The sequence below is a fragment of the Cygnus olor genome, chromosome 13 (assembly GCF_009769625.2).
Source record: "Cygnus olor isolate bCygOlo1 chromosome 13, bCygOlo1.pri.v2, whole genome shotgun sequence".
Lineage (NCBI taxonomy): Eukaryota > Metazoa > Chordata > Aves > Anseriformes > Anatidae > Cygnus > Cygnus olor.
This window is the reverse complement of record NC_049181.1, coordinates 9,945,281-9,969,482: the sequence shown is the minus strand read 5'-3', so window position 1 is coordinate 9,969,482 and position 24,202 is coordinate 9,945,281. Positions and strand designations below refer to the sequence as shown.

At 46.1% G+C, this 24,202-nt stretch overlaps 1 protein-coding gene across 1 annotated transcript in view; it reads right to left on the bottom strand.

The window, feature by feature from the left end:
• MED12 (mediator complex subunit 12) overlaps positions 1-24,202 on the bottom strand; it is a 37,279-nt gene that overhangs the window by 9,530 nt on the left and 3,547 nt on the right. Inside the window, 30 exon segments of the mRNA XM_040572063.1 lie at positions 231-366; positions 875-984; positions 1,438-1,527; positions 1,768-1,879; positions 1,965-2,126; positions 2,217-2,377; positions 2,688-2,759; positions 2,955-3,134; positions 6,078-6,241; positions 6,552-6,665; positions 7,383-7,484; positions 8,172-8,292; positions 8,581-8,725; positions 8,929-9,156; positions 11,461-11,592; positions 11,821-11,984; positions 12,739-12,882; positions 13,033-13,151; positions 14,074-14,218; positions 14,540-14,713; positions 15,616-15,696; positions 16,147-16,376; positions 17,034-17,160; positions 17,552-17,683; positions 18,362-18,498; positions 18,935-19,034; positions 19,326-19,472; positions 21,645-21,899; positions 22,479-22,589; positions 22,891-23,066. Coding sequence (XP_040427997.1) covers positions 231-366; positions 875-984; positions 1,438-1,527; positions 1,768-1,879; positions 1,965-2,126; positions 2,217-2,377; positions 2,688-2,759; positions 2,955-3,134; positions 6,078-6,241; positions 6,552-6,665; positions 7,383-7,484; positions 8,172-8,292; positions 8,581-8,725; positions 8,929-9,156; positions 11,461-11,592; positions 11,821-11,984; positions 12,739-12,882; positions 13,033-13,151; positions 14,074-14,218; positions 14,540-14,713; positions 15,616-15,696; positions 16,147-16,376; positions 17,034-17,160; positions 17,552-17,683; positions 18,362-18,498; positions 18,935-19,034; positions 19,326-19,472; positions 21,645-21,899; positions 22,479-22,589; positions 22,891-23,066 — 4,271 coding nt within the window.

Genomic DNA, 24,202 nt, shown 5'->3' with positions numbered 1-24,202 from the left:
TAAAAAACACACCCAAAGCCTATTATGTGCCTTTAGTGGTGTCAGCCTCCACCCCTGTATTACCTGTCATCTCTGCACCATTCAGCCCAAGGCCCACAGAGCCACTAGGGCAACCCTTACTGCTTTTCTGAACAGCAACAGGACTAGTACAGTGTGAGACAGGTAATATGCGGAGTTGGATGACCACGATGCAGCACACAGCTCCCCGTACAGGGCCTGGTGTCCCTCACCCTGAGTTTCTTGACGAGATTCATGTATGCCCGCTTGTTTTCCTCCATGCTGCCCTGAGAAATGCTGGACATATCAGCAGCCAGGGTGCCATTGATGAGAACACTCAACATGTCCAGGACAGTAGTGAAGAGCTCGCTGTTGGTCAGAGCAGAAAGGCCAAAGTCACAGAAGAATCAGACAAAGTCCCTGCCATCACACTAACACCAAACACTATTAGCCTGCTAGGAGCAGTGCCTACAGCCAGAAGCACCAAGCACTCTTCAGCCTCCCACAGTAATCCTCCTTTTGGTTATATGCTGCCAGGGGTCCACACTTCAGTCAAGTGCAGTATCACAGATTAAGACTGGCCTCCTGTCCAGCCCTTCAGCTTATCTGAAAAGCAGATCCAGACGCAGCTCTCCCCAGCTTCTCTCCCTGCATCTGGAAAGCAGAGTTTGCTCTGGGTATGTTGGAAGAGTATACGTGGACACTAGTACCTAAGTTACAGCCTGCTATTACTCCAAAGTCTCTTTCACCTGTCACAGTGCTTCCAACAGAGCGTCTAGAGAGAGACAGCTAGCTCACAAGAAAAGGGGCTGTGCTAATGAATGCCTGAATGCCTCCCTTGGGAACCATATGGATCAGAAGTCAGCCAGAAAGTTACTTGTTTGACTGCATGTCCACGGTGCCACTGCTGATGATGTCCAGGAGAAGCACAGCCCATTCAGTTGTCTGCTGCGTACTGCGTTGAACCGTGTCAAACATCCCTCCCACCTGACAGAGAAGAGCAGTTTAGTCAAAAATACACCAAGAAGAAACACTAAGACTTAAAAGTGAGAAAGAAGCCTAAACCAGAGCAACTCCTGTGCTATGGCAACTCCTTCTGAGAGCTCAAGGAGACTGCAGTCAACAGGGCAAGCCTCAGATACGAGTAGTCACAATGGGGAGCACAAAAGCATTACAATGAGAAGGCAATACTGTGAGCAGCCTGCACGGCACGTCTCTGAAATGGAGACCAAGATTGTGGATTTCATCCTGGTCCAACAGCACAAGGAAGTTTTTCCACACATCCTATACCACTCAGGGCTTAAAACCCAGCAGCAGCAGGGGTGACCCTCACTTCAAGACATTTATAGCCCTGCCAGTGTGTGTGCTCCAAAAAAAAGGGGAAAAAAGGCACCGAACTATTCACTTCATACGGTTAACCTCTTTTTTGCAACTGCTCACCAAGTTCAGTCGTAACTTCAGGGCTTCATGCATCAGCTGCTTGGCTTTGCAGTCATCTTGATACTGATCTTCCCGCCAATTCGTAACAATCTAAGATTTAGAAGAGAGGACAGACCTCATGTGTTGTATGCTGAAGTTTATAGAGAGCAGCTTGTGCTTCCCAATGACTGGTGACTCAGAGAGGTCAGCTCAAGCGCTCTGTATCAACCCTGGTTAAGATCTTTGCCTTACTGAGCACAAAGACAGACAACATCTCCAAGGACATGCCAATAGCCTGTCTGCTCAGGAGTGAGCCTTTGAGGAAAGTGAGGGGAGAAGCAAGACACCTACCTGCTGGACCTGACTGTACAGAGAGGTGAGGAGGCCTTCCCGCTGCTCATCCTGTCCCTTCAAGCAAGTTAGCACCAGTGACAGAAACGGCTGCTGGCTCAGGAGGGACATGCTGCAGAGAGGACAGCGATGTAACTGTGCTGCCAGGCTGGGGGATCAGCATAGCAAGCAGGGCCTGCCCTCTCCCCAGGACTCACCTTTTCTGCTTCTGGCGGTCCCGCTCTTTGCGGGATGATGACCCCAGGTGTTGTCCTTTCTCCAGTTCTTCTCCAGCAGCTTTCAGCACATGGCCCTGCACTGATGTTGGAAGCTTGGCAATCAGAGGGGCCACCAGCCACACTCCTGATCTCTCCAGGGAGCTGTGACAATACAAAAGAGAAAAGCAGTTTGTAATCCAACCTATGATTCAAATTGTCTACAGGACAGCTTCATGCTGAGACTACACCTACCTGAGGATGGGTTTGGATTTGTTGCTGGCTGGCGTAGCACTTGCTGAGCTACTGAGATTGTTGACTCCATTGCCAGCAGAACTAGCAGAGCTGGTCTCTGCTGACTGCTGGAATACCTCAATAGTGGCCTTGGCTATATTTTCTAACAAGGAGTTCATCTCCTGGAGATAGGGAAGAAAAGAGAGCTAAGTCCTGCTCTGAGAGCACCCACTGATACGGCTTCCACATTTAAACACTTTTAAACTCAGTAGAAATTTAGATTTCCAGCTCCCCCATGAATGCTTTTCTTCAGGTCTCAGACTCGTCACATCCATCTCATGCTTGGTTTTCACTTGCCAGACTCACCAACGCACACTCTTTATTTTCTCCCTATTCTCACTTCTGCTAGGTCACCAACCTACCACCTCACAAGCAGCCACTTCAATGCTGGCAGCACCCATCCCTGCACGGTCCCACTGAGCAGAAACTCACGTTGTTTGCAGTCTGCTTAATCATCAGCTGCAGCTCCAGCGAGGACTGCCTCATGGTCCACTGGTCCAGATTCTGCAACACACACACTTCGTATGAGTCCTCATCTCAGTTCAAACTATGTCCTCAACCCTTGCCCTCAGCTCCCATAATAATGAGTCTCAGATCCCTCAGAGAGGGCTGCACCACTCAGATAGCGCCGACTCCACCATTCTAATGTCACATCAGGCAGTTACTAGATCATTCTTGGACTCTGTCAGGAGCCTGCACCTGTAAGATGCGTTTAATCCTCTGCCGCTGAGGATTTTCTCCTTCCTCGTTGTCCAGCAATCGGTGTGGATAACAAATCAGCTGCATCAGCCTCTGGGCCTGTGTGCTGCTCAGGACAGGATCCTGCAAGTCATTGCTGTCTTCACAGAGGGACTTCAGACATCGTTCCCCTACCCACTCCTGCAGGAGGAAGGCAGAGTTAGAACAGTTAACCTCATTTCTGATACCAAACTGGTGCTTCTGCTTTCAGTATCAGATAGATGCAGGGAAAACAAACTCCTAAGAACCTTATTAGTACGCAGTAATGCCTGATAATCATTTTTCTTCATGAACTGCACTATCCTGATTCAGCAGGCATCAGGCACAGCACAGCAGTCACGACAAAGGAAATATCAACTCTGACAAATCAGCAGTGGAGAAACACAGTAGCTGCTGTTTCTTTTGATGAAGTATTAGCATGATTTAACACTACACAGTCACTGCCATGCCCAGGCTTTATCAACATTGCCACTTGGGCTCAAAGGTCAGAAGGGATCACTTAAATTTATTTAGTCTATTTCTTGTGCAAAACCCTAGGACTGTGCTAAATTAAATAATTGAGGGCTGCAGCTAAGGCTAAACTAGAATGTGTCTTAAGGAAAAGCACATCCCTTAACTCTCAAATGGTAATGGAAAACACACTGCCATCCTTAGTGAAAAACATTCACCTTGCTTCTCACTGCCTGGGAGGGAAAATAACTGACTGGATACAAGATGTTTATAAGGCCACAAATCATGAGGAGAAGGTGGACAGAAAACTATTATTGTCAGCCTCTCAATTTCAGTTGGTGGCCTCTAAACGTATTATCAGATGGCAATTTCCAAAACAAATATGAGGTAGATACTTCTTTATGTAATTCACAGTTAACCTGCAGCATTCATTACTGCAGGATTTTTTCATATTGAAAATCAATTAGGCTAATTCATGAAAATGAAAATCTACAGAGGACTGCTATGTAAGCACTTCTGCAGCTGCATATCAAGCTGGATCAGATAATTCTTCTACTGAGAAGTGACAACCAGAGGAGATGAGAGGAGAGATGAGGACCCGGTTCATGAAGCACAGGTGCTGATGCTAAGCCTAGAAAGCTGGGAATGGTCCCTCTTTCCAGTAGGCAGTAGTCTAAGCACTAAGTAGAGCATGAAGACTGGAAAGACTAAGTCTCTGACTTGAAACTGTTGTGAAAGCACGGCCTAAGCCTTCAGTGACCTCATCCCAAAATACAACTGTGCTTTGCCAGTACATGTGGATCTGGCAATTCCTCCAATGCCTATCGTATTTAATCCCTTCACTCCACCATTCTTCTCAAAACTTCGCTTCTTTGTATATGTAATATGCACATCCTTGGGAAGACCCTTTTTGCCACTTGCCTACCTTTCTAAAAGAATTCCTTAGGACTTGTCTGCAATTATCCCTTTATAGGCATAATCTTACAAGTAGGTATTAAGTCAACTACCATTTTTGTCCTCAAGGGACTAACAGCCTCTTTCTCACCAAGATTTTTTTTCTTTAAATAGGACAGTCACCTCCACAGGCTCCATGTTACTGAAATGGAGTCCTTCATCTCTCTCTCCACAGGAGAGCACAATGAACGCCTTTTCCAAGCACTACAGACAACTCTACTATCCCAACCACCAGATTCAAGTTAGCAGCTTTGTCTCAATCCTCCCTCTTGGCTTCCAACTTGTGACTCTGTGTAATTAACCTTTTCAAAGGGAAAATCATCATTACGTGTACTGATCTGAACAGGCTAAAGGGCAGACCAATAATTTGGTTATAAGTTAAAGGTTTCATAGGTGCTAATGTTTAATTCTATAATCTACTTTTTCTCCCTACACCATCATGACAATGTCTAATATAAAACACATACCTAAATATGAGATACAGCTTTTTTTTTTTTTTTTTTGAGTTTGAGAAATCACCATCTATGGCTTAAGGCATCCTATAAGCATTTCAGAATGGATACTGTGAGTTCTACAGCATCCGTTGCTCACACTGCACGTGCTAATGATAAATGTATTATTTTACCCAGCCTTTACAGCTGCAGGAGCTCTGGCACAAATTGCTGGTATTCACTGTTGTCTGCTCAAATACTCGTTCCTATATGACCAGTTCTGCCAACCATTGCTGTAACGATACCTGACACGCTGCTATTCCTTTCCATACACGTTCTATTTGCTGTGGGTCCTTCCTACATAGACTGGGACCAGTAAGGGAAGATTTACTTCTGTTAATGTTATAGTCAGGTTTCAGCAGCACCAAGTACGCTGTATTTGTGCTCCTAAATAGGCAGCTGCAGTTCTTCTTTGGTCAGCTGGTAACGCTGCTATATATTGAGCCATTTAACAAAAACAACAGCATCACAAAGCACAAGGATAACACAGTACTAAGTGGAATGTGCACTTCAAATTGCAACACTGCATCTTCCCTGTTGACAGAATAAATTTGTAACCACGGCCAAAGACACCCTTCAACACCCATTTTCATACAGTAGTAGTAACAGGCACTCCAGCCTGGAACTAAGCATCTTATTAGCCAGGTTCCAGTTCCTCAAATGTCAATTTTCCTCAAAGGAACAGAAATACTGGTGCTGTCAGATTAGGGGCTGAGCAAAAGATTTTTGGTTTTGTTTCTTTAATTAACTGAACAGGGCACTGCAAAGCCCAGGGATACATTAACAGCCTAGCTGCAAGCAACACTTAAGCTGTTTTCTGAGAGGCACCATTTATCACTTCAACAAGCTGTCTTATTCTTATCTTCTTTGCCTCCGGCACACATCTCAGCAAACCACTCCCAGCACTCCCCTCCTTGGACACGAGCCCTGTGTCATTGCCAGAGCAAAGGGGACATGCAGTCCCTGCATACTGCAACACCTAGTTCTTGACAGCTGTTTGCCTTTTTTTTTTTTTTTTTCCTCTTCCCAATGGTGGGCAATCCTTAGCGCCATCACGTGGCAGAACCACAGCTGGTTCTTTACTGATATTTCAAAGAAATACCTGCCAAACGCAATCTGCAGAAAGCCACATGGAACGTATCTATCTGCAGAAGAGATAAGGACAAGCGCAGGGATGGGACAGACTCACCTGTTGACAGATACTCCTTAGCACATACTTGGCATAAATATCCAAGCTAGCTGTTTCTACAGTTACTACCCGACCACCGGCCTTCCTGGTACCCAACTCATCGTCCATGAGATCATCGACACCTCCAGGGTGGGAAAAGCCAGAGCCTTTCAGTTCTGCATCTCCTACGAGGAAAGAACAAGTGTTACTTAACCATCCATGCCAAACCCAAAGCCTGACCCACAAAACATCCTGAGCTTTTGAAGAACGCTCCCTGTGACCAGTGATCTCTCTGCAGTTAAGAGATACAAAAAGCAGGCTTATAGTTCAGCCTGAGGGCTTCAGACAGATAAGCCACACACACCCACCAAAACAGATCTCCTCTCTGTCCTTCTGCACAGCCAGCACACATGTACCCCTGTGCAATACAGTACTGTCTCCCACTGCCCCAGAAAACATTCTTACAGGTACAGGCTAACACGAGCAGGTACACACCCAGAACAAAGACAGCTTTCAGTACTGCAAAGACTGCTCCATCCACAATACGGTTCTGGGAAGCTGCCAGTAAGTGACGGTCACAAGAAGAACGGATTCCCACCGTCGGTTTGTCTGCAAAGAGGACAATAAGGAAGGGCGATACTCATCAAGAGAGAAAGGCACAGACTTCAGAGCTGCCTGTATTATGTGCCAGCCAGTACCACAGAATCAAGCTCAGAGAATCCTGAGGCTAGTCCTCTTCCCAGCTGTAACATGGGGTCAATTTAATTAAGCTTCATGCAGCACAGTGCCAATCATGCTGTGACAACTGAACCATGAAATCCAAATGGGGAGCAGTGGCTGTGTCATGAACTCTAAGCTCCAACAGTACCCTAACCTAGAATACGGGCTGGGTTTAGAGATCTGAGCTATCAGGATACTGACAAGGAGCCAAAAACAGAGCTTCCTGGACTGGTTCCATTATCAGACAAAAAGGGAGCGCTGTAAACTAACAGCTTCTGGCACCAAGCTAAGAAGCTGTACAAAGCTCTAGACAAAAAGAAAAAAAAGTGATCATTACTCTAATGGCTTAGTGACAGCAAGGCCACCTCTACTGGTGGGTTCCTGGCCTCCAGAGCTTCCTCCCCCAACATGCCAGGCTACCAGAGAGTGACATAAATGGAAGGATATTGTTCTTTGTCCTCTGCAGAAAGCAGTCTATCATGCTTTGCCCGCTTTATTCAAAGTAAGCAGGTCATCTCTAATCATAGGGTCCAGCATTTCTTTTCTTGGGGTGCAAGAGCCTCAGTACTTTCACAATAAAGAAAGGCTCTACTTTCATTCACTTACTGCCATCTTGCTGGCACGGGTTCAGCTGTGGAGTCTTAAACAGATGGAGTAAAATCCGGCAGGTCAGACGTGCCCCTGGTTCTGAGTCCTGTTCACTGCAGGCTATGTAAAGAAAACAGTCAACTGAGATTTCTTAAGTACTGGGACAGCTGACTCTCAATCCAAAAGCTATTCACAGCGCACTGCCCCGGAGCAGCCAGTTGAGAAGCTGCAGCAGCCTCATTGTATTTACAGATAGAGAGCATGTGCAGCAATTAACATGCAAGTGAGCAAATACATCAGTATTATTCCCAGTGACATGCACTGCATTCTGCTTGCTCTCTCTTCCCAACTTCACCCTGCCAGAGTCTGGATGCTGCAACCCCCCGGGCAAAGCTAGGAAGGCTGGTGTCAGAATAAGGCAGGGTGACCCCGGCACTGTAGGCCCAAGAGGTCAGCTGGCTGCTGTAGCCAGAACTCTAACCCAAACCGTCAGCAGGAACTGCACTGCTGCCGTTCAGAGCTGAGTACACTGGTCAAGACAGTGTGGCTGATCACATCTCTCTGCTTATTTCAGCCTTCACACAAACTCCAGGGAGTGAGACATTGAAAAACCTTCACGTAACCATTTTTTTGATGGAAAACAAAAGGTCAGAAACTCTCTAAAGCAAAGTGTTCAGTTCTTAAGTAGCATGCTATAAAGAATCAGAAGCAAGTTTCACAGCTATGGGGTTCATCAAGTATTCACTAAGCACAGCCCCTTGGGCTAGCACTGGGAGTAAGACCAGCTTTCTGCAGGGATGCACTTACCAGCATTGAGGAGCGAGGGGATAGCAGCACAGCGAATCAGGTCCTCCAGCAGCAAGCACTGCCGGGCAATGAGAATAGCAACAAAGGTGGCCAAGGAATCATGGAAAGATAAGTCACTGACCTGGAAGAGAGGAGATCAGCCAGTGATCACAACAGCCTCTGCCTCATTCCCTCCATCAGCAATTCCTCAGCTTGACTAGGAGCTGGGGGGGAGAGGTGCCCATAACCCCAGGTCAACATTCGTGATCAGCCCAGGCTGCAACAAGCACTAAAAGGTAGCCCTGGCATTCAGAGCCTTCCCCCATCCTCAGAAGACAAAGTTTCCATCCCTCATTCATTCCTGCCTCCTCCCGATGGATCCCTCCACTCCTGCTTCAGTTCCGTTCCCCCTTTGAATGTTTGCACTTGCATCAACGTTGCAGAGGAGATCATTGAATCCACAGGTCCCGTTATTGGAGGAACAACACAAAGCTTTGAGCACACCCAGCCACTCGGCACTTAGAGACTTGCAGTAGCCAGTCAGCTCAGCACACAGGATAGCAATGTCATTCACCCTGTTAAATATATAAATAACAAAAAAGCAGAGGGTTGGTGTTGCTTCTCATGCACGCAGTTAGGTCAGTGATTCTCTAAGGCACCCGAGCGTTGGCTCCTTCTTCCTGTCACCCCAAGACAGCCAAGCAAGGGCTACTAGCTTTCTTACCCTCACCTAAAACAGTTACTGTCTCAATAGAACGATGAAAGCTCTGCCACTCACCTGTCTGGGTCATGGTGCCCCACACACACATGCATAAGTGCATTACAGACAAAACTGTAGCGGTTGGCTGGATTTTCATTGAGGCTCTTGCCCAGGTTGGTGTACGTAAAGTTATGTGCAGATGGATTTTCAATAGTGTCAATCATGAACTCTGGTTCCCAGAGCATGTTGGAGTCAGATGGTTCAACATTGCAGTAGATTGTGTTCTTCACCTTGGAGCAGAAGTCACTAAACGGGATAGGAAAGAGAGATTACAAACAAAGAAAAAAACACCCTGCTTCCACTGAACTCCGATAAGCAAAGCAATCCAGTGTAAGACAAACCCAGCCCTGGGCAAGAACGTGTGGGGATTCAAGATCAGTTTGTATGAGAAAGACTCTCCCACAAGACTGAGGACGGTTCTTTCTTCAGGAAGCACCTGGAAGTTACTGGGGGCGGGGCTCAGCGAACATAGCACGAGAATGGGCATTCCAGGTCAGACTAGAGCAACACCTAGCTCAGACTTTGGTGCCAAGACAGTTGATGCCCAGATAAAAGCTTAAGAACAAGGAAGGTATGTGGCAACAGTGCCCCAGCATCCTTCCCGATCCTGCTGCAATTTATGGCTCAGAAACCTTCAGAGTTAGAGATAACGCTCGCCTCAACAGATTATCCTCCTACAAATTTGTCCACCTGCTTTTCGAATTCGGCAGATTTTTGGTGTTTACAACATGGAACGGGTTCCATGGTTAACTATGAGAACAATGAAGTTCATTCTTTTGCTCTGAACCTACCCCTTGTTATTTTCTAATCATATCTTTTTGTGCTTTTAATGTAAGACGTATTGAACACTCGGTTTCTTTTCCATACGAACCAAAACTTCTGTCAATTCCCCTCAGTTCTCTTCTACAGGGAAGAGATTCACCCTACTAAGCAGTTCCTCGTAGATATGCAATTCCAAACCACTGGTCATCCATCCACTCACCATCCTTTAGACTTAAGTCCACCACATGCTTTTTGGCATCAGGTGCCCAAAACCACAAGGCACAGTCGCACCATGATTTATATTGTGGCTTAGTGACGCCCTCTGTTCTGTCCTCCATTCCTTTCCAAACTATACCTAACATTTAATTTGCTTTTTGTCTGCTACTGAACATTCAGAGAATATTTTTATTGACATATCTACTACAAGTACAAGACAGTTCATCTGATTGGTAGCATATATCCGTCACTATGTAGAGTTTGGAAGGCAATGAGGACAATCCTACCTGCACCGTTTTTACAATGACATTAAGCTCCATCTGTGAGTTTATCACCCAGTCATGACCACTGGGCCCCACTAACTTGCAGGCACCTTCAATTTTATATGCTGATTAACAGCTATATGAAAAGTTTTGATGTCGCCACTCATACAGCCTTTGATACGCTGAACAACACAAGCACTAACAGAGTCCTGCGGGGCTTCTTCAGAGAAGGATTACCCTCAAAAAGAAACTTTTTCCTACTCTTTGTATCAATCTCTAACCTACTGTTTGCCTGCAAGAGGATATTCCCTTTTATCTGTGGCCATTTAAGGCCTTGCTGAATAGCTTTTGAGAATTCAGTTACGCCAATATCATGTTTCTCACTCCCTTATGTGTGATGGCTCCTGCAAAGAGCTCCAGTGCAATTCCTCCTGATCTCAATTTTGTCGAGAGAAACTTCAAAGGTGCTCGGCAGCCAGGAGCCTAGCCAGCTGACACTAAGGCCCAAGTAACTCTCACAGCCCCTTAACACGGGTACTACCTAGGGTTAGACATCCCTGCTGTACACCTGCACAGGAAACACTAACAGGGAGCAAGGGCTGTGGAAGAAGACAGAGTGAAGCACTGTATGGGGAAACAGACCTGTCGAGGTCAATTGCCCGTTCACAGGATCACCTGAGTAAAGAGCCAGAGAGACTGGTGGATTCCATCTCTGTGCTGCTGAGGAAGGAGTCCCACAGGGAGCTGCTGGGGGACAGTTCCCAAGAGAAAGCACAGGGCAGAAGGCTACAGAGCCCACAGGACAGACCAGAGATGGGAAAACATCAGCAGGATGGAACCTGAAGAGCCAACAGGGGCAGAACAAGGCCAAGGAGTGGAGAGCAGCACAGGAACGAACCCAGAACCAAGCAAAGGTTCAGAAGTGGCCCAAAGATTACCAGGGAGCTGAGCGTGAGCAAAGAGCAACTTTTAGGATCATCTGCTTGGTCAGCCAAGACTTTTGGCTCAAACGTAGCAGAGTTTGGCAGGAAAAGATTTCTCTGCTTCTATACTCCAGGAGTGGAGTAAGAACAGACCTGTGGAAGTGCAGGGTACTGCTGAAGGCAATTTAACAAAGAACCCGAAGATCTAACAGCCAAGGTGATACACTGGGTCATTACTGCCTGCAAAACCAGCACTCCTCCCAAGACTTCCAGCCCCCAGTGAGAGGATCTCAGGGACAATCCCATCAAACAAGATGACAAGCAAAGCTTACACCGATGTTCTATACTCACAGGCACCCGCTGCACTCTGCCTGCCTCAGACTCACCTGAAAAGCTCCCCAAATTTACTTTTCAGGTGACTGCAGGAGGTATACAGGTCGTAGAGATAGGCCAGGATACAGCGCTCTGCCGAGGAGCCATCTGAGCGGTTCATGCCGTGTTTCACTACCCCACACAGACTGTATAGAAAGAAAAAGAGCTGCAGCAACATAAAAAGAAAATCTGAAGGAATATCCTCATCTCATCACACAGAGCCCACAGCAACAGTGCTCACTGGGTAACATATCCCTTTCCCCTTAAATTCTGTGAGCTGAACCCTCAGGCACAATGTTGCTACCTTTTAGAACGCAGATATATCCCTGCCCCTTACAATCCCCTTCCACGTGGTGCGGGGAATATTCCCTTACCCTTCAAAGACCTGAGCCATCTGGTCCTGGTTCAGTATAAGGCAGGAGTGGTAGTGCCGCAGCACAGCCACGATGCACAGGCACAAGCTGGTGGTGTAGCTGCCAACAAGGTCGGAGGATTTCAACAGCAGTTCTGCCTCCACCACGCTCAGTTCATTCAGCAACTGCACCCAATGACAGAAAAACCCTTCAACAGCCACAGGGGTAAGGTATGGTCAGAGATGGAGCAGGCACATGACACCCACAGCCTATAGGGCCTGCCAGGAAGAGGGACTGGCAGGCACTTTCTGCCTAGAAATATAACCCTGGAACAGTTAGGGCTCAATATTTAGGCACAATGTCTCACAAAGGGCCTGTCAGTGCTTGCGTGTCAGAGGGAGATTGGTTTATGGCCACAGATTGTAGCAGGCAGCTTTTTTAGTACTTCTGTCCAGCACAAATCACTTTGTGGAGGCAGATCCTCCATTTTAAAGGCTAATAACCTCAATTTCATCAGCAGTCATAGCAAGGCTTCAAAAGACAAGTGTCACAGCCTGCAAAAACAGCAACCGAATTTTAGCAGGATCCAGAAGGCAGTCTGCATTGCCACGTGCCAAGGATCCTTCCAGGGGAGAAAGGCAGGAGGCTTGCCAGAGAAAGACATCCCCCTTTCTCACTCAGAACCAGGCCTTGCTGCAGCCAGGGACAGAGATGCAATGCAAATCCTTTGAAGACAATCCTGAAGTCTCTGGAAGAATAATCCCCCCAAGGGACATGTGAGACTACCTGCCACAAACGACTTATTCCAAACAGCTGCAGCCCAGGAGCACCACAATGACCACCTAATCTGACCACCTCCGTGACACCAGCATCACAGCACAGATCAGCCTTTCAGCTGATGAACCGATCCCATTAAATGCTTAAGCACACTGCGCTTACCTGGATGGCAAAGTCGATAAGACCACTGATATTCAGTGAATACTCCATCAAGTCAAAGATGAACTGCACGTGCTGTACCAGAGGCAGGTGGTAGGACATTCCCAAGGCAAAGCTGGTGATCTGTTCCAAGACATTGCGAGATACCTGCAAGCGCAAGACGACACACAGTACTATCTCCCCTTGCAGAAGTCCCTCAGCAGTTCCATCTCTTTTTCCCTCTACGAAGTTGCCCTCAGTAATACAAAGGGACACAATCAGGACCCAAGGAAGACAGCAGTCTTTACAGTTTCATACCTGAGACGTGACTTGGTGCTGATCAAAGTGAGAAAGGTGCTGGAACTTTGCAAAAATATCTTCAGCTGTCGGAAATGCTTCTGGCTTGCTCTTTTTCCTCTTCTGGCCTTCCTCTCCACCTACCAAAGTTAGGAGGACCAGCAAACAGCATTAGGCTACCTTCCTCATCAGAAGAGGACTACACATCAATCATGAACACCTGCCAATCCCTCAGCAAGACCAGCCCCTGTCAAGGAGCACAGCCAAAGAGCCTGAGTCCCCATCCTTAAGATAAGGACCATCCTGAATTCAAAACAATAAATTGTTGAGGGAGGAGTTCCTAGACTGAAAATGACAGCATGATTAACACCGCGTTTATCCCAAGTGAAGGTACTCCTTGGAGAGGGAAGACACATCTAAATCAGGAGAGAAAGTAACGCTGACTCCCTGCTGAGAACAGCTATTCTAGACTGGAGATGGTTCCGCCTCAAAATTTGTCAGAGCATCTCATGTTTTAAAGAATCTTCCTTATGCCACATTTCAAGCTGCCTTTCAGGAATCATACTAACCAAGAGAGGAAAAACAAAAAACGCAGCCAGATTCTCAAGTGATAGAAATTAGATTTTTTCTATGGATACTGACACAGCTAACCAAATCTGCCATTCTCCAAGCATACCAGCATAATACAATTAATCAAGGTTTTTGCCTAACATTCATAGGCGAACTTCTCTTTGCTTCTGTGCAAAGATCTAAGTGGAAGAAAAAAAAGAGTTTGAAAATTCTATGTTTTGGCCAGTGTCTCGCTCTGAACTTGCTATGACTTAATTGCCCTCTGAAGAAAATAAGTTCAATTAAACGTATAGAGTCAGAAGGAAATCAATCTTCTTACTTGCTGCTTGGTATAATTGAGACCAGAGCACCATTCCAGACTGTCAGTGACTGATACAGCCAACCAGGCACTGTAGATTACATGAAATCCTTCCATTGTGAGACTCCAGACAAAGGAGGCAGCCAAGTGGAAAGGCTCCTTTTTCAAAAAGGAGTGGCTCAAACAATACTGACCTGTCTCTGCAGTGCTCTTTCTGTTTAAAACTTTTAGAATGTCTTTGGTTATTTTCTTGATTGTATGCCGAGCATCGTCCCGTTGTTTTCCGACCCCAAAAAGAACTACCAACCGTTGGTTACATTCGTGACTGCATGACTCCTCCTGGGAAACCGAGAGAGAACTGCATTAGCAACTATCAGGCTGAATGCCTTAATCTCATTTCACATCTGGATCTCTTAAAAGCAAAAAGAAAGCTTCATCTCAGAAGTTGTTCTGGGAGTAAGCAAAGAGACACCTTAAATAGATCACTCTCCTGCAGCAGTGCAGTAAAGCATGACTGTGCTCCTTACCCACCCAGCACTGAAAGACATCAGGTTCAACGCCAGTCAGTTCGACTTACAACAGTGCAGCAGGGAAACACAGCAGCCTCATGACTGGAGCACAAGACAGCAGCAGGAGAGGGGTTATGAGCAGGTCTCATACCTGAGGAATAGGAAAGTGTGTTGCATACTGGATGTGCCGAGGCTGGTCGTACAGAGATGCTAGCATTCCTTCTGCAGACTTGTCCTTCAGCAGAGGTTTTGCTTCCTTTTCAGGATCCGGTTTCTCAGGGGAAGGGCTGGCTTTAGATTCGCAATGCATTGGTGGAGAAAACATCTAGGGAAGCATAAAAAAGATTTTTAAAAAAAGCATTTAGGGAACATGGGAATGCAAAAAAGCCACAATTGCTCAGGCCTAAAAGGAGCAGGAAGAGGGAGGGTAGGAAACATCCAGATCTTAGGGCACTGACCTAAGGCACTGTGCCGAGACACTATTTCCATTTCTGCTTCTGGTTCAAATTTTTTATTACGCAATAAAAAAAGAGGAAATAAATAACCACACCTCAGGATTTTGGGAGCAATCACCTCCACGGAAGAGGTAAGGATCCTGGGAAAGTAATACAGCTCTCTGCATCACACCTGCCTAGCAAGTACTTTGAAAATCCATTAACAGGTGGAAGAAAGTAGGTAGTCATGAATTTTCAATCACCACAAATTATTTTTATTACAAATTAAGTACTTCAAAGCATTCTGCAATTATGATCTATGCCCACAAATATCATGAAGAACTGTGAAGCTGAAAAAGTATTGAAGGCCACACAGTACAATGACAGCAGACCTGTGTCTTTCCTCATGCGATCAAGAAACTCCCTGCCAACAGCATCTGGCCACCCTCAGACTCCAGGTGCTATTATGGTCATCCATTTCCAACCCACCTCCAAGCAGCTCATTTCCTACCCAGCCCAAATACTGGGCTGGCAGCGGACAGAAGATAAAAAAATCCCAGGAATGACAGGGACTGACTCTGATCGACAGAATCTGAGTCATTCTGACTTACCTGAACAGATTATATGAACCTTTTTACAGCGTCAGCTGCCTTACAAGCTAGCCACTTCCAGCACACTGGCTCTGCAGTAGAGAGAGAGCACTCACACAAAAGTGAGGCACCTGCTGTCCCTGGTCGCAGTACAACATACTGACCTACTTACTGCGAAGCAGCTGGAGAATGCAGACACATACCGAAAAATCTGTCTTCTCCATGTCATCAAAGAGCGCGCTGGAGTTGTGGTCAATGTCCATGGGCTCAGAAAGACCTGTGTCCTGGGAACAGACAGAGCAGCTTTACACCTCACTGAAACACCAGTGAACAAGACAGGATACATTTACTGCAGCACCCCACTTCCATGTTGGGCAATGCCAACACCCATAGTGCCTCCCAAAAGAAACCCAGCTGGAACCAAATACACTAGAAACACCTGACATCACCTACAGGCCTTGCACAGCAGTTTAGGCTACGCTGCTCAGCTCTGAGCAGAGCAAGATTTTCCTGTCTCCCCCTTTACATTCTGCAGGACCTTTCCACACACTTAGAACACAGCCTTCTATTTTTTCAACTGAAGTGGTAAGGAAATAGCTCAGGGGAATGAGAAGCATAAGTCACTGGTACATCCTCCAGCAGGTAATAGCAAGGAGGCTGCAAAGCTGGTAAAAACGGGAAAGTATAACCAAGGGAAACAGCACATAGGAGAGTCATGGTGCTTGTATTCTCACCTCTAGCTTGATGCCACTGCTACCCTCTGTCTCCTTCCTGTCATGCTCCTCAGCAGGGTCATCAAAGGGTGAGGGCGGGCGAGGCCCATGAGAATCCATGGCAAGATCACCCCGGGAGATGAGTGTGCACATGTAGATGTTGTGAGAGAAGACGTCGTGTCGGATTAGCTCACAGAACAGCAGCACCAGATTAAAAAATTCCACCTTCTCATTTTCCTTCCCAGGATCAGCTGAAAGGACAGCAGAGACGGTCAGTACTTATCAGAGCTCTTCTGTAAAACTAAAAAGCCACCTAACCTAGAGTCAGAAAACGTGTTTCTAGAGATCTCAACATAGTAAGTGACTGATACATAGTTCTGGGATTATAGCAGAAGCTAGAACCAGAAAACCCACCTTCAACAGCTGGCAATTAAGTGAAAACCTCTCCACTTAGTACCACAGACCAGCGGCATGGGACTTTAGACTGGAGGTGCCATTCCTGAGTATACAAACCACGGACCCCTGCATCATTCAGAATTGAATCCTGCCCCTGTTAGTTTATCCATTTGCAGTATTTACACCAACAGGTTATTCCAGAGTTTTGTCACCTACTAGTTAGAAATCTTCCTCTAGTTCTCAGCCTGAATCAATTCCAGGTTAGCTTATACTCATTTATTCTTGGCCAACACTCTGTTAACAGAGGTACTTCTGCACTATCATCCTGCCACCTGGCCCTCCAGGCTGCTATCCCTCCCTCCCCAGGATATGCTCTGGATTGCAAGGAAGCCAGAGAGAGAATCTGGGTACTTACATATAGAATGGATTTAGATACAGAATAGCATGCTAGTTCAGAGTTTGCAGAAGAGGGAAAGCTAGAAACTGGGAGAGCACAAGTTCTTATTACATACTTAGCATAGGAGCTTGAGTGTCAAGGAACTGCATAAGGACATCCTGAAAGACAGGAGCACTGGCTGCCGAGAGAGATCCTGAGGAAATGGAGCCCTTCTCATCCACGACTTCAGAGTCCCCACATCTCTGTAGAAACAGACAAAAGTACCAACCACTGTCCCAGAAGAGAAACTCTATGTCCATAAACTCAAAAAAGAAGCCTTCACTAGATTATTCCTAGCTTGCGCTTAGGGAAAGCCACCACATAGGTTTCTGTAAGCTGCTTCATAGTCTCTAAGTAGGCCAGGACTTCTGCACCACGAGCACCTGTCTTCAGAATCATCCAAGAAATGGAATACACACAAAGCAACACTTATGACCTACTTTAGGTTAGACGGAGCAAACACCGTAATTAACAGTACCAGTGTTAAGAGACGTTGTGCTGATCTGCCTTCGCCTTTCACTGTTGCAACAATCTGAAGTTAGTTAACCTCTGCTCTGCTTTACCGCTGCTAGCTTTCCAAGAATAAGAACGTACCTCAGCTTCTATCTCTGCTTGGCGCTTCTCCAGGAGTTTGGCCACGACCATAGCCCTGTGGCGTCCAGAGCGTTTGTAGCTGACAGCCCATTCACACAGCAAGGCCACCACTGCATCATCATCTGGGGAGATCTGGGGAGACACAAGCACTATTGTGAGAATGGGACCCAAACAAAAAAGGTGAGCAGCCCTAAGGCCTCAGGTTGGATGTAACCAAGAGCTAGAGCACAGCCTGAAGTCTGCTACATCCCCCTCTTCCTAACATGCACCACAGATGTCAAGGTGAAGTCTTCCTGCTTTGTCTGTTTGACTCCGCTTTGTGACATGAGGTGAAACACAGCCTTTGACAATACTGCAGGCTTGCATTGCTTCAGAAAATAATCTCTTTCAGCAGCACATCTATGAAGTGTCAATCTTAGCACACAGTGAAACACAGTTTCTCAACAGCATTATACCAAATACACAGACTACCAGCCTTGCAGCTCACCTCCAGGAACCAACGGAGTACTAGTTGCTCTGTGGCTCTGTCCATCATAAATTGGTCACTCTCTTCAGCCAGCTGTGGGGACTGTCTCAGGCTTCTGCACATTTCTTAGCATAGACTTAGACTAGTGCGCAGACTCCCCCGTTCTAACTTTAGTACCTCCCTAACTTACGGCTGCACAAAATACTTTTCAATGGGGATCACATCTCTTGGCCATAGGCCGCTACCTCGTCAATGATCTCCAGACACAGGACAGTAACCAGGGAACATAAACAAGAACACAGCCACATCCAGGACCAGGGCCCAGATGCAAAGTCCCAAGGTACCTCATGACTGTCTTTGGTTGGACCCAGCCCAAATATCCTGTTATATAAGGAATCCAAAGAGTTGCTGAAGTCAGATCTTTCAAAGCTGTGACTGTCCAGAACTTCTAAAGTGTGCAAGACACGGCCAATAGTGAAACCTGGAAGAGAAGACAAAAGAAATTCATGTTTGGCAACTGCTACAGCTCTTGAACAAAACAGTTTCTACGAGCTCACTGCTCAGGAGACTGCCTGAAGAAAGCTGTACCAGTCAGGCAAGGGTCCATCTAGCTTAATATCCTGACTATCCATAGCCAACAGCAGATGTTAGGGGAAAACATTAAAGCATGGCACATATACAGGACTACAGTTCTCTGGTACACACTTCCAGTTTCCAATAATAGACACTCGCACTATACCCAGGGAAACTGACCCATATGAGATTTTGCACTGGAAAGAAAACGAGCCCTTTGGTTCTCTTCACTGTTGACAGTGAACACCAATGCCAGCACATAAGAAAAACAAAGAAACAGACAGGAAACTTCCCAGGGTAACATATGGAACATGGCAGAAAAACTTAAACCTACAGCAAGTTACCTGCTGTGGTTTCCTGGCACTTGTCAAACGACCAACGAACCTCCACAGCCTGGCCACGCTCTTTTATCTGCTGCTCAATTTCACGGAGCTTCGCCCGAACCTAAAAGCAATAGACTTGCGTAAACATCCAAGAGGATGCCTTAGAAGTCCTGTGTAAAAAATTATCAGAAAACAAAGAACGTGACTGTAGCTCCACTTGACGTTAGATTTTGCCCATCTTCCAAGTACACCACTATCTTGCTTATGGCAGAACGGGAGCAGTTAATTCCTTGGGAGTGAGGGAGCACCTCTGACTGCGCTTATCACACAATGTGAAAAGAAAATCCTGAAAGAGCTATGATGCAGCTATTATCCTGGAGCACCAGCTCTCCCTGTTCCGAAGGCTGCTCACCTGCTGTGTAAAGGCTGAATTCCCTCCTGGCATAGGCAAGTTCGACGGGGCTATGGGCAGGTGATCCAGTGGGGAACCAGTCTTTATCCTGCTATCAGTCAATGAGTAATGCCACACAAGGGCACTTGGGCAACACAAAATTATACTCTGCAACAGACAGAAAAATGAGTATCATTCAGCAAATTAAGGTCAAAACAGTCAAAATTAAATTACTTTCTACAGAGACACTCATTTATTCTACTGCCCAGACATTCATCATCTTGTGCATGTATTTACTATTTTGGTTTCTGGGTTTTTTTTTGTGGTTGTTCTAAGCTTTGAAAGACTCTTCAGACCATACAAGAGTAGAAAGGAGTAGACCAGTATTTTTGCCGTATTAAATGTCTTAGTCCAGGTATGCTTAAGAAGCCAGGAGCAGAGTTCCATGTTATCCAAAAGCATCAACACGTTGCTGCAGAGCTCCCAGCTTCTTACAAACAGACCTTATTTTCTTATGACTCGCACTGTCAATGCACAGTCCGACCCTCCTGACCCAGGAGCAGCATTTACATTACTCTTGATGCGGACTGTAAATCAGCGAAGTGTGAGAAGAAATTATGAGTCAACAGCCCCAAACTCATTATATTATGTTATTTAATAACTATATGTATGATTATAGTATCAATACTATTACACGTTTTCATTCTTTTTTGATCTTGTACAGACACCCCCAAACACAAATCTTCACTGAATGATTCCTACTATACACCTCTCCAGCTTCTGGGTCATGAGGAACCAGACGTTAAGATGGACAACCAAGGCTGCTACAAATGCTCAAACCAAAGAATCCATCATCTCTCTGGGACATTTGAGCAAAGGTTAATTACATACACTGATAGGAACGCATCTGTTTCCAGCCCGACTTTACCCAGCTCCAGCCACTAGATCTTACTGCGCCTTAGCCTCATCTACTGTCTGCAGACAGAAGATCTGTACATCTTCTCTCAGAAGGGCTCTTCTGATACATACCATAAAAATAATCCGATCATCATTAACCAATTTGAACTTTTTAAGCAGGCTGTTCAGACTCCAGATCAGCCAAATCTGAGATGTATACGCTCCTATATTTTCTCTAAAGTGAGCTTCCCCCATAAAGGATTTTTATATTCAGAAAGTCATGTTTTACCATAAACCAGAAGAATAATGTTTTAAATTGAAAGTAACTAAGTAAGGCTTAACACAAATACAAAGGGGTTATTTATAACCCCCACCTTGCTCTCTAGGCCCTTGCAGAGGCAATCTTACTTCTAGCCAGCTGTACCCTAGGAATTTTCTTTCTATCCTGTTTGAGAGCTGGCAGGCTGCTTCTTGATCCTGTCAGGGCTCCTTGATCTCAATTTTTCTGTTGAGCTGCAGGTTCCCAAGCTCTGTGCGCTCTTCCTCTCCAGCTCCTGCTCCATCCTGCACTTTCTGGGATCTTCTCTGCTTCAGCATGCTCCTGGAAGGGGCAATCTCCAGTGCTTGCACAGGGATCTACCTGACTTAGTCACTCTTCTCTTGAAGGAGAAAAACACAACCATGAACAAACACACTGAACAGAACTCACCTATCTCCCTCTGACACAAGCACGGTCTGGGCTGCGTCCCACAGTGACACAACAGCACTTGCCCTTCAAACATCTACCAGTAAGGCTTCAGCATCCTCGCCCTTTTACTGCAACTTAAGGCTTATTCAATTCCAAGTATAAAGACTGTAAGTTTAGAGTCACTTTTCTTAGTCTGCCATCGTTTCTGAGGAAAGTGGTCTGGCTAAACAGTTAAAGTTCTTCCATACATAAAAGTGCGTGGGGTTGGTTGGTTTTTTTTGGAGGGTTGTTGTTGTTTTGGCAGTTGCATGTTTTTGTCGTTGCTGTTTTGTTTTTCTTTTGAAGAGCTCACAAAATTATCATGTGCTCTTCTTCATGTCTGGTGTAACTTCCTTTCCTAGACGACAACTTTTTAAATGACACACACAACGTTAGGCGAAACGTCCCTTTTTTTCCCCCTTGCTCTCTCTTCTGCAAAGCATTCCCAGGCATCTGAGGCAGACGTGCATAGAGCAAAAGGCTCTGTTCCAACCCATTTTTCTTACGTAATTCAGTCAAGGACATTGCTACAGCACTGAAGTCTGGTACCAAACTCTCTTAATACATCAGCAAGTACTTACACTTCGACAATCATGGCTTGAAACTTCTATACTCAGGAAGTTATTGTCTCAAGCCGTAATGATCTTTCCTGCAATGGCATACAATACGAACTGTTCCTGCTGACCCTGCTGTCATCAGCTGCTACTCAGACCTACCTGAAGGATGCAGCTGAGTCCATATACCACTGGCCGGTGCTGAGGGCACAGAAGTAAGTCACTGAAAGGGCTGGGAGGAGGATTTCCGGCAGCTGGCTGAGGGGTGGGAGTTGAAGGAAGAGCATTCCCTGTCTGCGTAGACAGGATGTGGGGTGGGTGCCCACCAGCACCATCCAGCTGCATAGCGAGCCTGCGGGTGCAGAAGTAGGCCAGACGTCTGGACAGGTACGCAGACTGCACGAACTCTCCAGAGTACTGTAGGGAAGAGTAGGGTAAAAAAAAAAAGAAGTCCTCATTACAAGCAACATGGAGGAAACCCTTTATCCTCCCAAAGCTGAATACAGCATAGCACTGCCTTGTAGAGACAGTCCCTTTACACAGTGCACCTTGGCATCATCTACCACCCCCTAGCTACTAAGCATCAGAGAAACTCCTTAAATGCTCTCCTATGACAATGAATCCATGCATCAAAATGTACCCACACCCAGCCTCCCCGGGGCTTCAAGAGTCTATCTAAAATCTGTTGTGACAAAAAGAGAGAGAGAAAGAAAAGCAGTTTCCACGTAGAGGTGCACAACGAGTACCAGGAGTCCCACTACCACAATTATGAGATGGACAGGGATTGCCAGGTCTAACGCAGGGAAACGGGATAAAGGAGTAACAGAAAAAAGCAGGACTCAAAAAGGTTTCCTTGCATCAGCTAGGAACGATGCTCTAGCAGGAGGACATTCTCCAGCATTCACAGTGCAAAACAGCTCATCGTGCCTTAGGCTGTCTGGAGGGGACCGACAACAGACAAGTCAGAGCTCTCCTAAAACAGCAGGTGTTTCTTACCCGTAGCAGCAAGGGTAGGAGCATTTTGAGAAATTCGTCTTCTCCTGACCGTATCTTCTCGAAGCACTCAAGGACCCACGTCAGGAATTCATGCCGGTCCAGCATGCCATCCTGCACACAGATAAAGGCAGAGCAAATGGACAAGAGTTGAATCAAGGCTCACTACGGTAAGGCAGAACGGCAGCAGCTGCTGGCTTTCTGATCACGGAAATAACTCTAGAAGTATGCACAACCCCGTACTACCCCGTTCTACTACCGAGCTCATCCTGCCCCAGAAGCAGCAGAACCGCATCCAGCCCTAAAGGTCTATTCATAAAGAGAATATTCTGCAAAAAGAAATCACTTGGGGTACACATCCCCTAGCCCTCCTCTGCTCCACACCCACCCAGCTGCCCCCTCCACAGTCCCTCACCTGGAACATGAACATCGCTAGTTTCTCGTTGTAGTCCCACTGCTTCAAAGCTTGTTCCACCTCCTGAGGCATCGGCCCAGATGGCGAACCACAGCCTTGCCCTGGGAGCTGCCTGTAAAACTCCGCAATTTTCTGCAGCTGCTCTGACAGGTACTTGGTGATGATCTGCGTCCATTCTGGAGGAAAGGAACACGTTAACAACGAGCACGGTGGTGAACAGCGGGAAAAGAACCAACACCTAGGCTAGTATCCACGTGGAAACCCAGAAAAGTTCCTGTCATTTGAAAAGTAGAGAAGGAGAGAAAAAAGTAAATATCACACTATTAGCTTTGTTCCTGGACTGGGGGTGGCACTGAGGCAGGGGGAACCACAGAAATGCAAGGTTAGGCCAGCCTGACTGAACATCCTCAATCACTTTCCAGACAGCAGAAACACTGCAAACACTTCAGCTCTGAACTTGTCTTTAATCTATTTCAGACACCAGTGCAAAGCCATGATCACCAATTTCTAAAAATATATATTTATTTTTTTTTACTAAAATCTAACTGTATAAAAGACAAACTCAGTACACAAAATAACAGTACGACTACACTCCCCCGGGACAACGCAGATGACAAAACCCAAGGCAAAAATACACAACAACTTGGGTCAGCAATAGGACAAATAGCCAAAGGAACAGGAAAGTAATTAGAATCAATATATCCAGCAAGCTGATCAACCTCAAAAAAAAAAAAAAAGCAGCTTCTGCAATTTGTAAACCAAAGATAAACAAGAAAGAAAAAAATCCATGGACATCAGCTGCTAATACTGCTTTTCAAGGGAGCGTGGTCAGGTCCTGTAGTGACAGCCACACGAGCCAGCAAACAGACACTGGAGTTCCTCTAGGCTGCAGTAATCTGGAGCAGGCCAGAACACAAAGGACGTTAGATGTGGGATCCAGGAAGGCTTACTGAAACTGGAAATGCAGAATAATATACGGGAATTCTCTGGGAAAGATCCTTACTCAGGAAGAAGCTAATCACTCACAGCTAAGCAATAACATTTGCAGTCTTTGTAGGGTAAGGAAAAAAACAGGTAATGCTGCAGAGAAGCACAGCAGAACTTAACGGGGAGTTTTGAAAAAGAAGAGGTAGGCTCTGAGGAAGGATTTCTGGGTGCCAAGACTTCTTTTTCAACAGAGGACTCTCACAAGTGGGCTCTGTTATTTTAGACAGTTATGCACATCGAAGCACCAGGATTTATCAGCAGGAAACAAGTTTATGTTGATTTCCAGGCTACCTCTCACTGTTCAAGAGCAGGCTGTGCAGGAAAC